The sequence below is a fragment of the Asterias amurensis genome, chromosome 10 (assembly GCF_032118995.1).
Source record: "Asterias amurensis chromosome 10, ASM3211899v1".
Lineage (NCBI taxonomy): Eukaryota > Metazoa > Echinodermata > Asteroidea > Forcipulatida > Asteriidae > Asterias > Asterias amurensis.
In genome coordinates this window covers 21481292-21494779 of record NC_092657.1, presented here as the reverse complement: position 1 = coordinate 21494779, position 13488 = coordinate 21481292, and the positions used below count along the sequence as shown (strand labels likewise).

The 13488-nt window shown below is 37.4% G+C and overlaps 1 protein-coding gene across 1 annotated transcript; it reads left to right on the top strand.

The window, feature by feature from the left end:
• The first annotated feature begins 1364 nt into the window (after positions 1-1364).
• On the top strand, positions 1365-13399 carry LOC139943017 (microfibril-associated glycoprotein 4-like). Its single transcript, XM_071939831.1, has 6 exons — positions 1365-1627; positions 3652-3796; positions 5217-5423; positions 5822-5958; positions 6582-6843; positions 7618-13399. The coding sequence occupies exons 1-6, from the start codon at positions 1439-1441 to the stop codon at positions 7872-7874; spliced, it is 1197 nt and encodes a 398-aa protein (XP_071795932.1). The 5' UTR covers positions 1365-1438; the 3' UTR covers positions 7875-13399.
• Positions 13400-13488: the final 89 nt, after the last annotated feature.

Below are 13488 nucleotides of genomic sequence, written 5' to 3'. Positions count from 1 at the left end.
AAAGTCGTTCCAAATCATTGGCCCAGCTACATAGAAAGCTTTTTGACCAAGAACTTTGTTTGCTTTGGGAACATTCAAGACAGTGAAGTCAAGTGTGGACCTAAGAAATCATGGAGGAGTGTAAATTAACTATAAAGTGGCAACATTGTCGAGGAAATAATTATATCGCGATTACTTCAATTATGAAATAATGTGTTTCAAGCGCGTTTTACTATCGAAAACTGCTCTAGGCTTCTAACAAAGTAAATTTGTTACTGCCATTAATAAAAAGACAAGTTACTAAACGTTTAGGCCCACTGAGTTTTTCCCAAATCGGTTGATGTTTTTGGGGAGTATTTAAGCGATGATACACATGAAACAAAATATTGTTAAAATGCTCAAGTTAGCAAATTTAATCTTTTTACAAGGTCATATAATGTTCAAATATTTTGATTGTTTGAGTTTTACATGCCTGAAGTTTTAGTTGCCTGAGTCAGTTCAAAGTCTAACTAAACTTAGGGTTGTACTAGGCCTTTGATTTGTTGTTTGTTGATCTACGTGACTTTTTTATCACGATAATGTTTGTTTTTTAATGTATAATCTATTTCTTTTAGTTGATTGGCGTGATTGGCCTTGTGTTGTTTCCCCCTGATAAACAATAGAGACCATGCACCTGGTAACCAGAGTTATAATGTATTGGCACTGACTGGTATGGTATTATTCGCTTAAAGGCACTGGACACCTTTAGTAATATTGTCAAAAAAAAGTCTTCTCAGTTGGTGTATCGCAACATATGCATAAATAACAAGCCTGTGAACATTTGAGCTCAATTGGTCGTCGAAGTTGCGAGGGAAAATGAAAGAAAAAACATCCTGGTTGCATTACTTTGTGTGCTTCCATCCATATGCATAAATAACAGACTTCGGCTGAAATTCTTTTAATTTTAGTGGGAAACTACCACTTTCTAGAAAAAAAAATTGTTATTTCAGTGGGAGCCGTTTCGTACTCTCAACAGCTCTCCATTGCTCGTTACCAGGGCCCAATTTCATAGAGCTGCTAAGCACAGGAATTTGCTTAGCATGACATTTCTTCCTTGATAAAAACAGGATTACCAACCAAATTTTAACGTGATTTTCAGGATGAGCAAACAACAGCTGAATACCAGTAACAAGGAATATGCAACAAATTGAAATTTGGTTGGTAATCCTGTATTTACCAAGGAAGAAATTTCATACTAAGCATTTTTTAAATTGGGCCCTATGCTATTTTGAGTAATTACCAATAGGACCAGTGCCTTTAAGGTACCCGGGCTTGATAAGCGCATATTATTATGGGCTGTAAGTACAGAATTCCGTAGATAGGCAAAGCCGTAGGATTGGGTCAGGCTGTAATAAAAAACACCAGAGGTTTTGAGTTGGCAAGCATCTGTGAACTCACCATACGAGTTGAATTTACCACAATGGAGCCATTGTACTTGAAAACTGCAGCTGGCTTATTTTTTGTTTTAGTCGTCGCAGTTTTTGAATCTGCATGCGTAGATGGGGGAGTGGTTGTGAGTCCAAGACATGAAGAAGTGACTAATTATGGAGCAGATGTGGTGAGTGGAACATCTGCCGAGACGGGCACAGGAGAGTGTTACAGACCGCAGGTAATTTTGTTTTACTTTTTCTTTTTTAACCAGGGGATGACTAGTTATTGATATTCTTGCTTTTGTAAAAATTGCTCAACAACAATGCCCCTGCTATATTGATGATCTTCTCAGCTCATCCGATCCTCCTCGAAAACTCAGGTCCTATAATTCTAGCCTCCTTATTGAGCCCACATCCAATCATTCTCAAATGCTGCCCCACGTCTATGGAACGGAAGTGTCGTGGTCGAGCGGTTAAGAGCACCGAATTCAAACTTTGGTGTTTCTGATCAGCAAAGAATAGGTTTGAGTCCCTAGCCGTGACACTTGTGTCCTTAAGCAATAAACTTAACTTCGTCCTTCGGATGGGACGTAAACCCGTTGATCCCATGTGTTGTGTAACGCATGTAAAAGAACCCAGTGCACTTATCGGAAAGAGAAGGGGTTCGCCCCGGTGTTCCTGGCTGTGGCTGCTGTATGCGCCGTAGCACCTTTTAAACCCGTATAATGTGCTAAACAATTGGGTCTTAGAATTCATCACTGCAATATACCTCATTCTGAAAGTTTGTATATACTCAGCGCCTTGAGTACCTTGTTTGGTAGATACCTGCGCTATATAAGACTTCGATATTATTATTATTAAACTGCCTGCACTAGTTAAATCTTCCGTTTCTTTGACCCAATTAAAAAAAACTTTAAAACACATCTTTTCAAACAGGCTTTTGAGTCAATGGTTTAATTTTTGTTAGCTTTTTTATGTGTTCTTAAATATTGCATTTGTATTGTATTCTATACTTCATGTTTTAGATTTCTCTGAACTTAGGCTAACGTTTTAATTTGTGTTATATGATTGTATTATTATTTTAATGTTGTTGTTTGCATTTTGGCGCCATGAGCACTTTTATGGATTTGTGCGCTTTGTAAGTTTTCCTTATTATTAGTTTTATTTAACTTAAACTTAACTTAACTAAGTTGCATTTTATAAAGCACTTAAACACTGTTTCAAAGCGCTGTGCAGACACAAACATATATACATAATGAAAACATGAGCAGAAATATAGGTTTAAAAATAAACAACAATGTTTTACACATGAATGAACCATTTACAAATTACAAAGAGTACAATTAAAGGAACACGTTGACTTGAACCAGTCGAGTTGGTCTTTGAAAAGCGTTTGTAACCGTTTTGTATAAAATGCACATAGGTAGAAAGATGTTGTAAAAGTAGAATACAATGATCCACACAAACATCCCATGTAGAATAAACGTTGAATACAATGATCAGCACAAACATGCCCCGAAATTGCACGGTTTTCCTTTTACCTCGTCAACTAAAGCCCTTTTCACACGGCCAAAATGTAGCCAGGGTCCCTTGCTAGACAATTTACGAGCATGGATTGTTTATTTGTTATCACCGTGTTTGACTGATTTTGTGAGCTTTCCCACTGCAAAGTTAAAAGATTTAACAACCCTTGTGCGACATGAGAGTGATATGACGAATTGGTAATCCTGATCACCTTAGTTGGACAAGATAGCACCCACAATAGCACGCGCTGTATGTGCATTTTCACCTAGGACGTCGTTCAATAAACAAGGATTCCTTTCACACGATGATGTAGCCCACGTGGTCAAAACTTCCGCAAGTGTAAGATTTGATCGTAGGTGCGGCCCTCCGACAAAATGTAGCAATGTTGGACAAGATTTGACAAGGGACCCCGGACACTCCAAGAATTATTGTCCTTTCACACGAGGTGCATTTTGTAAAATCTTACAACCATGCTACAATTTAGCAAGGGGCCCTTGCTGAATTGCTCTCGTGTGAAAGGGGCTTAACACGGTCGGCCATTATGAGAGTCAAATTTTTGACTCCCATAAATGGCCGACCGTGTTAGTTCGCACAGTCGAAACGGAAAACAATAACATTACGTGAGTATTGGCTGTGTTTCATAGAAAGGTCATGTACGGCCTAATTTTTAACTCACAACATAAATAAATGAATTAAAACCTAACATTCTTTAAATAATTATAAAATTGAACATCCATAGGTTATCATCCAGGCTCCAACATGCGACTCGGTCGATATAAGAACTGATATCAACACTGAACTCAAAGAGGTCAAACAGAAGCTTGATGAGGTGTTGGCATTTCTGTCCATACAACCTACCAATTATCCATCGGTTGTACCACAAGGTATGCTATAAGATACAATAAATTCACTATACAACTACAATTGAATTGTTTTTTTTTTTTTTTTTTTTTTTTCTAGGTCCCTTCAACATATCCTGCTACAATTTGAAGGGCTGTTGATCGGAGTTTAACCTAAAGAAAAGATTACCTAAATAAATAAACTATCCAGCGAAATGGACTAAATTTCGATGTTATTTTGTTGCGCAAAGGTCCACCTATACACGTTGCTTCATGGTCTACTTTTGGTTATTAGTTGCACAAATTATTGCGTATTGACACAACCTAGATGTTGATATTTTCAGGTTTTTTTTAGAAACGAACCCTTGGTCATGTCATGTCGTTCTGAAAAGGATGTATAATTCTTCATCCTAAAGTTTTAATCCGCGAAAGATTTCTAGTTAAAAACCGTTCTCGTTCATAAAAAAAAAATTAAAAAAAAATAAAAAACACTAGTTAGTGTACGTAGCTGGGCCAATGATTTGGAACAACCGACTAATGTTGATTTCTACTTCATGCTCTTATTAAAGGAACTTGATAATATTACTCAAAATAATTATTAGCATAAAATCTTACTTTGGTAACGGGTAATGGAGAGCTGTTGATAGTACAAACATTGTGAGAAACAACTCTCTCTCTGAATTACCGTAGTTTTTGAGACACAAGTAATTTCGCACTAAAATATTCGAATTTGATTTCGATACCTCAGAATTAGACTTTGAGGTCTCAAGATCAAGCATCTGAAAACACACAAATTGTGCAACAAGGGTGCTTTTTCTTCCATTACTCCGCAACTTCAACGACCAATTGAGCTCAAATTTGTACAGGTTTGTCCTTTTAGGATAACTTTCCGTATGGCGCCACCACTTTTTCACTCATTTTTACAAAAAGGGATATATCAATCAGGTAAATTAGATACTATATTATTTTATTTCGAATGAAAAAGTGGTGGCGCCATACGGAAACTTTTCCTTATTTTATGCATACTTAGAGATACACCAAGTGAGAAGACTGGTCTTTGACACAGATAGCATCCACGTGGGCCGGGCGTAGCAGGCCAATATTCCAACCAACGCGTTGTAGTACTGCTTAATATTTTGATTGTATGTAAAAACTGATGTTGGCTGCTCTCACACTCGTTTGACACGGTGTACGTATAAGGGAAAACGTTCAATTTCATGTTTGTGTGGGTCATTATATTTTAATTTTTAATTATCTATATAACCATATGCATTTCATAACAAACTGCTTCAAACGCTGTTTAAAGACCAACTCGACCTATCGAGGGCAACGTGTTCTTTAATGGTGCCGAATAGGTAAACGACTCACCCCAAACTAATTCAGCTGGTAACGGTGTTATCCTGCTCCGTTCCATTGGTGTAAATCATGTTCAATTGTGTGTTTTTTTGCCGGCTCAACTGTACAGATACAGATGTTCCTTCTTCAGTGAAACCGAAATGTACGACGCCAAATATTGACGAAAGTCTGACAACCAGCAACTGTTCCGTTGGAGAAGTGGAGTCTGGTACCTACTGTACATATCACTGTGCAGAAGGTATCACAATGCAGGGGGACCCGACTGTTTCATGTGGAGCCAATGGGAACTGGAATCAGGTTTTACCGATATGCAGAGGTAATTACATCTTACTCTCGTTGAGCCATTTACGAGTAAGATTTGAATAAATGCTGGCACAATGACTTGCTTTGAATTTGAATTCCTCAGACTAGACAGTTGCTTTTTTAAAAGGATCGGGCAAGCTTTTTGTAGCAACCTCCATAAAAGCAAACTCTGGTACAATTGTGCCACAATTTATACTAACTCAGGTACACTAATGTGTGTGGCTGTTCAGCGTCTATTGCGTAACTTTGCAAAAGCCCTTCCCATCCCCCCATGTGGCATAAAGCGACTGTTCTAAAGTCAGATAAATTCAAATTTAAGCGGCAACTTGTGATCAATCAAAACATTTTATGCCACACCACTATTGGAAGAGAAAATCTATTACCAACGTTACCTTTTGTTTCTTCTTACAGCTACTCTCGAACGAGATTGTGGCGACGCCGTGGACAAAGGTTATACAATGAGTGGCATTTATTTGGTGCAACCTACGGACGATGGGGAACCTTTTGAAGTGTTCTGTGATATGGATACAGATTATGGTGGCTGGACGGTAGGACAATACGAAGTGTCAGCATAACTATTCTATTTTATTAATTTTGGTGGAAAATTGTCCGTATGGCGCCACCACCTTTTCATTCGATATGAAATAATATAGTATCTAATTCACCTCAATGAGATATCCCTTTTTGAAAAAAAATAATGAAAAAAATTGTGGCGCCATACGGAAAGTTATAAATTTTGGTTTCTAAACTTGAGGTCTCGAAATCAAGCATCAGAAAGCACACAACTTTGTGTGACAAGGGTGTTTTTTCTTTTAATATTATCTCGCATTTTCGACGACCGATTGAGCTCAAATTTTCACAGGTTTGTTATTTTATGCTTATCTTGAGATACACCAACTGTGAAGACTAGCCATTGACAATTACCAATAGTGTCCACTGCCTTTAAAGTCTGCATTTGGGTTTAAGAAAATAACCGAGTACGGTAATTATAACATAAGCAAACTGAATATTTACCAAAAGGCGCTGTATATGACTGTGTTTAAGTTACTAAATGTGTTTTTTAATTTCTATTTTTGTGTAACTCTGGGTAATTGGCCGGCTACTACATGTACTTCCAGGTAATTATTATTTGTGAATACTTGACACCATATTTATTCTTTCAAAATCGTAGGTGTTTCAACGGCGTCAGGATGGTTCCGTTAACTTCTTCAGGCTCTTTGCGGAGTACCAGGAGGGCTTTGGTAACTTAGAAGGTGAATTCTGGCTGGGCAATGATAAACTGAATCGTCTGACGTCACAGACCAATTACGAGCTACGGGTGGACTTGGAAGATTTCGAGGGTGGATCAGCTTACCAAGTGTATCGCTCTTTCAATATTGGAGACGTCGATAGTAACTACAGGCTATCGGTTTCATCCTCGACCGGAACTGCAGGTAAAGCCCCTTTCACATGAGAGCAGTTTAGCAAGGGTCCCGTGCTAAGTTGTAGTATGATATACATAATGCCTTTACGTCATCCAGCCGCCATATTGTATGTGAAACGGTGACGAAACAATCAGAACGCACAGATTTGTACTCGCGGCGGACAGGATTGGCCAATGAATGGCCAGTCTATCCAGGACCGCTGGGATAATGGCCAGTCTATCCAGGACCGCTGGGATAATGGCCAGTCTATCCAGGACCGCTGTGACGCTGGGATGCTGGGATGCTGGGATGGGCTAATCGCTTGCACAGATTCTTGTTCAGGAAGTACGTCATGTATGCAAGTGCATAGAAATATGGTGCAGTGCGAGTGTGATGCATGATGGGACTGCGCATTATTGAAACAATGACAGTACAGTGCATGCTACGTTTGCCCATCCCAGGGCTTTTTTATTTGGTTAAAGCAATGCGCTGGGGACGAGCGAATTGAATAACCTCCTTTTGACCTCTGGGTGAGGGCGCCCTGCTAAAATGACGTCATGTGCAAGGTCTATTGTAAAGTATTACAAAATGTAACTCATGTAGAAGGACAACAATTGTTTTAGACTATCCAAGTTCTCTTGCAAAATGTTGTCATACGTTGCAACATTTTACAACAATGTTGAAAATAATTAAGCCTATGTGACTGGAATATCTGTGGGGAAAGGAGAAGGCAAAATGAGGTTATAGATCATTTTTTAAAGTACCCTGGCTGACATGTTTCCATTGTTTACTTATGTTTGCAAGGTGACTCTTTATATAGTCATAACAACATGCCGTTCTCAACCAAAGATAAAGACAACGATAGCCGCTCTACAGAAAACTGCGCATTTCGTTCCCACGGCGCCTGGTGGTACAAGTCGTGTCAGACAAGCAACTTGAATGGATGGTATCTGGGCCCGGACAAGACGGAACAATTTAAAGGTGTTACTTGGTACTCATGGAAAGACTCAAGCTACTCTATGAAGAAATCGGAGATGAAGATCAGATTCCTTGGACTTTAGAGGATTTGGGTACTTATTCGACATGTCCACAGATTTACATTAAACTTACAGGGTTTGAAGATAACGATAGTGGAAAGCTTCCCTTCAAATATTACTTACAAAGATTGTGTAGTTTTGGAGAAATGAGTAAAACAAGTCACAAAATAATGTTGGTCTCATGAGACCAAAACTATTTGAGCATGTAAAATCCCCTTAACCAGTTATGAAATTATACCAAAACCATAGCATAACTGGTTAATGCGTTTTTACATGCTAAAACTGAGACGAAAATTGTTACTTTTACTAATTTCTCAAAAAACTACAGCACCTCAGTAAGTAAAATTTCAAGGGAAGCTTTGTACTATCGTAATCTTCACACTGTGTAAATTAAATGTAAATCTGTGGACATTGTGTTTTGTGTTAGGAAAAAGTACATAATATACCCTTTAAAGGGAAAAGTACACGTTTGGTAATTACTCAAAACAAATATTGAGAGCTATTGATAATATAAATCATTGTGGGAAACGACTCCCTCCGAAGTAACATAGTTTTTGAGAAAGAGGTAATTTCTCACTAAAATAACAACTGAAAGCATACAAATTCGTCCAGGAAAGGGTGTTTTTCTTTCATCATTTTCTGACAACTTTGATGAGTGATTGAGCCCAAATATTCATAGGCTTGGTATTTTATGGTTATGATGGGATACACCAAGTAAGAACACTGGTCTTTGACAATTACCAAACGTGTACAGTGCCTTTAAAGACATTGGACGACATTGGACACTATTGGTAATTGTCTAAGACTAGTCTTCTTACTTGGTGTATCTCAAGATATGCATAAAATAACAAACCTGTGAAAATTTGAGCTCAATATCGTTCGTCAAAGTTGTGAGAAAATAATGAAATAAAAAAAAACATTTTCATATGACGTTGTGAGCTTTCAGATGCTTGATTTAGAGACCTCAAATTCTAAATCCGAAGTCTCGAAATCAAATTCGTTATAAAATTACTTCTTTCTCGAAAACTAAATCACTTTAGAGGGAGCCGTTTCTCACAAAGTTTTATACTGTCAACAGATCCCCATTACTCGTTAAAGGTTTTATGCTAACAATTATTATGAGTAATTACCAATAGTGTCCACTGCCTTTAAAGGCACTACACATTACTGGTAAATACTCAAAGCAATTGTTAGCATAACAAATTACTTGATAACAAGCAATGGGGAGAGGTTGATAGTATAACACATAGTCAGAGAAACAGCTCCCTCTGAAGTTAAGTAGCTTTGAAAAAAAGAAAAGTAATTTCCCACAAAACATTTGAACTGATTTCAAGTGGACACCAAAACCAAACAAACTTAAATGGAAGCGCTTAATACACGACAAGTTCAAATGAACAAATCTATATTTTCACCTCATTTCTTTGACTTATAACAAAATCTTCATGATTTTTGATTTAGAAAATGTACAGACTAATTTCCCATAAAGTAAATAATTCCAACGAATAATCTAACACACATTACTACATTTAATTAAGTTCAGCTTATAAATTAAGTCAGCAAAACTATGACTTGTAAGTAGAATATGCATAAATTATGTACAAATAATGCAACCCATAAATTGTTTAAACAATTGCACTAAAACAGCAGAACTTTAGCAGAAATGTTACCCCTTACTACCTGTCCAATAAAAACAGATGCAACAAAATGTTTGCATCAGCAAACAAAATCTCCTCCCACCATTGGAAGAAATACTCCATATCATGATTATTAACCTTAAAGCCATTATACACTTTCGGTAAACAGTATTGTCCAAGTCCCACACTTCGTGTATCACAACTTATATATAAAATAACAAACCTGTGAAAATTTAGGCTCAATCAGTCATCGGAGTCGGGAGAAAATAACGGGAATACCCACCCTTGTTTCAGCGCGTTTCGCCGTGTCATGACATGTGTTTAAAATAAATCCGTAATTCTCGCTATCGAGAATTGATATTGTTTTTATGTTTTCTCAAAAAGTAAAGCATTTCATGGAACAATATATCAAGAGAAGTCTTTCACCATAACCTTCTGTAAACCCTGTAAGTTATTATTGTAAATTTGTGATTTTTTTTTTTCTGTACCGAAAGTGTATAATGGCTTTAAAGGGAAGGTACACGTTTGGTAATTACTCAAAACAAATGTTGATAGTATAAAACATTGTGGGAAATGACTCCCTCTGAAGTAACATAGCTTTTGAGAAAGAGGTAATTTCTCAATAAAATAATAAAATACTTCTAGCTAGAAGTCTTTTATTCCTATCTGATAGCACACAAATTCGTCCAATAAGGGTGCTTTTTCTTTCATCATTTTCTCGCAATTTCGATGACCAATTGAGCCCAAATTATTTGATGCTTATGATGGTATACACCAAGTGAGAACACTGCTCTTTGACCAGTACCAAACGTGTACCTCTCCTTTAACCCAACATAATGCCGTGTATGGAAAGGTTTGCGGTGACTATCTCTAATGAGTTGGGGTGGTTGTAAAAAGAACCATTGGTTTCAACTCGACGTTTCGATGTCTCCAGAAGACAATCAGAGCATACTGATCGAAACGTCGGGTTGAAACCAACGGTTCGTTTCAGAATCACCCCAACTCATTAGAGAAAGTCATTGAATGGTGTTACCGCAAACCTTTCCATAACGTATTACCACCATACAAAGTTTACCACAAGAAAAGGAATGTATATGCAACACAGCGCTGTGGTACACTGTAGATTCAAATTACTGCGTTGTCTTAACAGAGGAATGTTTATAACATAAACAAAACTACATGCACATAATTCATAACTTCCTAACATGAATGCAAAACAAATATATGAACTAAAAGTGTCACACTAAAAGTATACACCCTTTTATAGTGTGGCAGTTTAGACTTTCCGACGTGTTCAGTTTTCTGAATGACCAAATACGGTAACATTACGTCATGCGACGCCTGCGCACAGCAAGCGAAAGTAGTCAATTGTGAGTGCCGTACTGAGTCCCGGAAAACTCAACACGGCAGAAGACTGAAACCGCCACAATGGCACCACTCATCGTGTCCAGCCCCTGAAACAAAAAAATAACTCTGTACTCCGTACCAAAGAACTAACTAAATATTGTACCAAAATAAATAAGCTTAACTACATTTTAAATGTACCCAAGATATTTTACCTATACTGTTCATGGAATTCTCAATACATTGCAGATATGCTTATCCGTTTTTTTCCATCACCATAATTTATACATGATATGACGCCATTTTTACTCAATACAATCACACACAATGGTCAACATTTTGACCTATGACCTACTAAACATCCTTTCAACTGACCACCTTTCAAGAGCATAATCTTAGTAAATATTTTCATAAATTTTCTTGTTGCGACAAAGCCACGATCTTGATTATTAAAGTGTTTAATCTTTGGAAATATGTTTTAAATTTTTAATACAACAGACGTTCATTGATTTTATATGTATAATCACCTTTTTATTTTAAATCCGCGCTTTGACTAAAGACATTGCTTTATTTTTTACATTTATTGGATCTGATTAAATTGAACTCAATACTCAATTTACACTTGGCTTTAATTTTGAGTTGTGCATTAGTCCTCCTTTTTTATTATTATTTTAAAGTAAGCGTTTATGTAAACACCAAATTTCAAAATCTTTTTTTTTTCAGTCAATCAATCAATCAATCAATCAATCAATCAGTAGATCAATTAATCAATAGATCAACTAATCAATCAATCAATTAACAAAATTGACAATTATGTAAACGCAAAATGTCAAAATCATTCTTTTCGATCAATTGATCGATTGATCATCCGACCGACCAAGCTATGGAGCAACCAATCCATTACTACCATCAACAAACATTACAGCTTATATCAATTTCTCTCAAATACGATTGCCTTTCTTTATATGCTTTGTTGACTTTTATCTGTTTTGTTTTTACAATTTTTTTACTGGAATAATCATTAAATAAAAATTAAAGGTCACGTGCAAAAAACCTAGCTAGGAATTTAAACTACACCATTCTTTAAATTATTAACTTTTAATATTCCGAGTGATTCCATCCAAATTACAATAAATAATACATAAATAAAATAACGATGTGTTATAACTTACGGCCTAATATCCCCAACGTGTTATACCGATGTGAGAGTTCACAGTCAATTTGTAGCCTAAGACTCCCTGTTACCACGACAACACAGCCCATTTTGAGACACACTTTTTTGTTTAGATAGATGAGCGATTACACTCACAGCCCAATCACTTATACATTTTGTATGGGCGGCCTCAACTGTCACAAACTGTTGTTTAGCACAGATTCACAACTTTTCTAAATGGAGAATGTGTACTTCAGGTACTTCACCGAATACCACGGAATGTTTTATTGCGCGTGTGCATATTCCACTCTACTATACATTCTTCGCTTACACAGCTAGCGCAGAAATTTGGCACTTGCACATTAGATGGAGAATGGTAATCGTAATTGCAAAATTCACTTTAAGCAGAGCCATGAAGTTGGGCTTTGTGCGGTTTATCAACAAAAGACAGGTACAAACAAGTTCCCTAGCAAACTGACTAATTCCTCAAGGCACCTCGGGAGTACAGTGATCCAAACACATGCAGTGAAGTCTAGGCATCAGACAGAGAGTGGGAGCTAGCTGATTATGCCATTCTTACCATTGGTTGTTTCCATGGCACATTGAGGCTTCCATACACTGACTGTCCTATCCAAACACCTTCAGTGAAGTCTAGGCATCAGACTAGCTATCCACACCATTCTCACCGTTGGTTGATTCCATGGCACATTGAGGCTTCCATACACTGACTGTCCTATCCAAACACCTGCAGTGAAGTCTAGGCATCAGACTAGCTGTCCACACCATTCTCACCATTGGTTGATTCCATGGCACATTGAGGCTTCCATACACTGACTGTCCTATACAAACACCTGCAGTGAAGTCTAGGCATCAGACTAGCTGTCCACACCATTCTCACCATTGGTTGATTCCATGGCACATTGAGGCTTCCATACACTGATTGTCCTATCCAACACCTGCAGTGAAGTCTAGGCATCAGACTAGCTGTCCACACCATTCTCACCATTGGTTGATTCCATGGCACATTGAGGCTTCCATACACTGACTGTCCTGTCCAAACACCTTCAATGAAGTCTAGGCATCAGACTAGCTATCCACACCATTCTCACCATTTGTTGATTCCATGGCACATTGAGGCTTCCATACACTGACTGTCCTATCCAAACACCTGCAGTGAAGTCTAGGCATTAGACTAGCTTTCTATGCCATTCTCACCGTTTGTTGATTCCATGGCACATTGGGGCTTCCATACGCTGACTGTCCTATCACTGCTTGTTAGGAATGGCATGAAGTAGGATGGGTAGGTAAGAGAAGATGGCAAAATAAAATGATGGATTAATAGATATGAAAACCTTTTGACAAGAGAGGCAACAAAACGCATGCAAAGTGTTAACCATTTCACATGATCAGGTAATCTACCATGCAAATGTTTGTTACTGTAGTAGCTTTTAAAATATATTGTGGATCATTAGCATAGGCTATGTGTTATTCATGATTTATTTAGCAA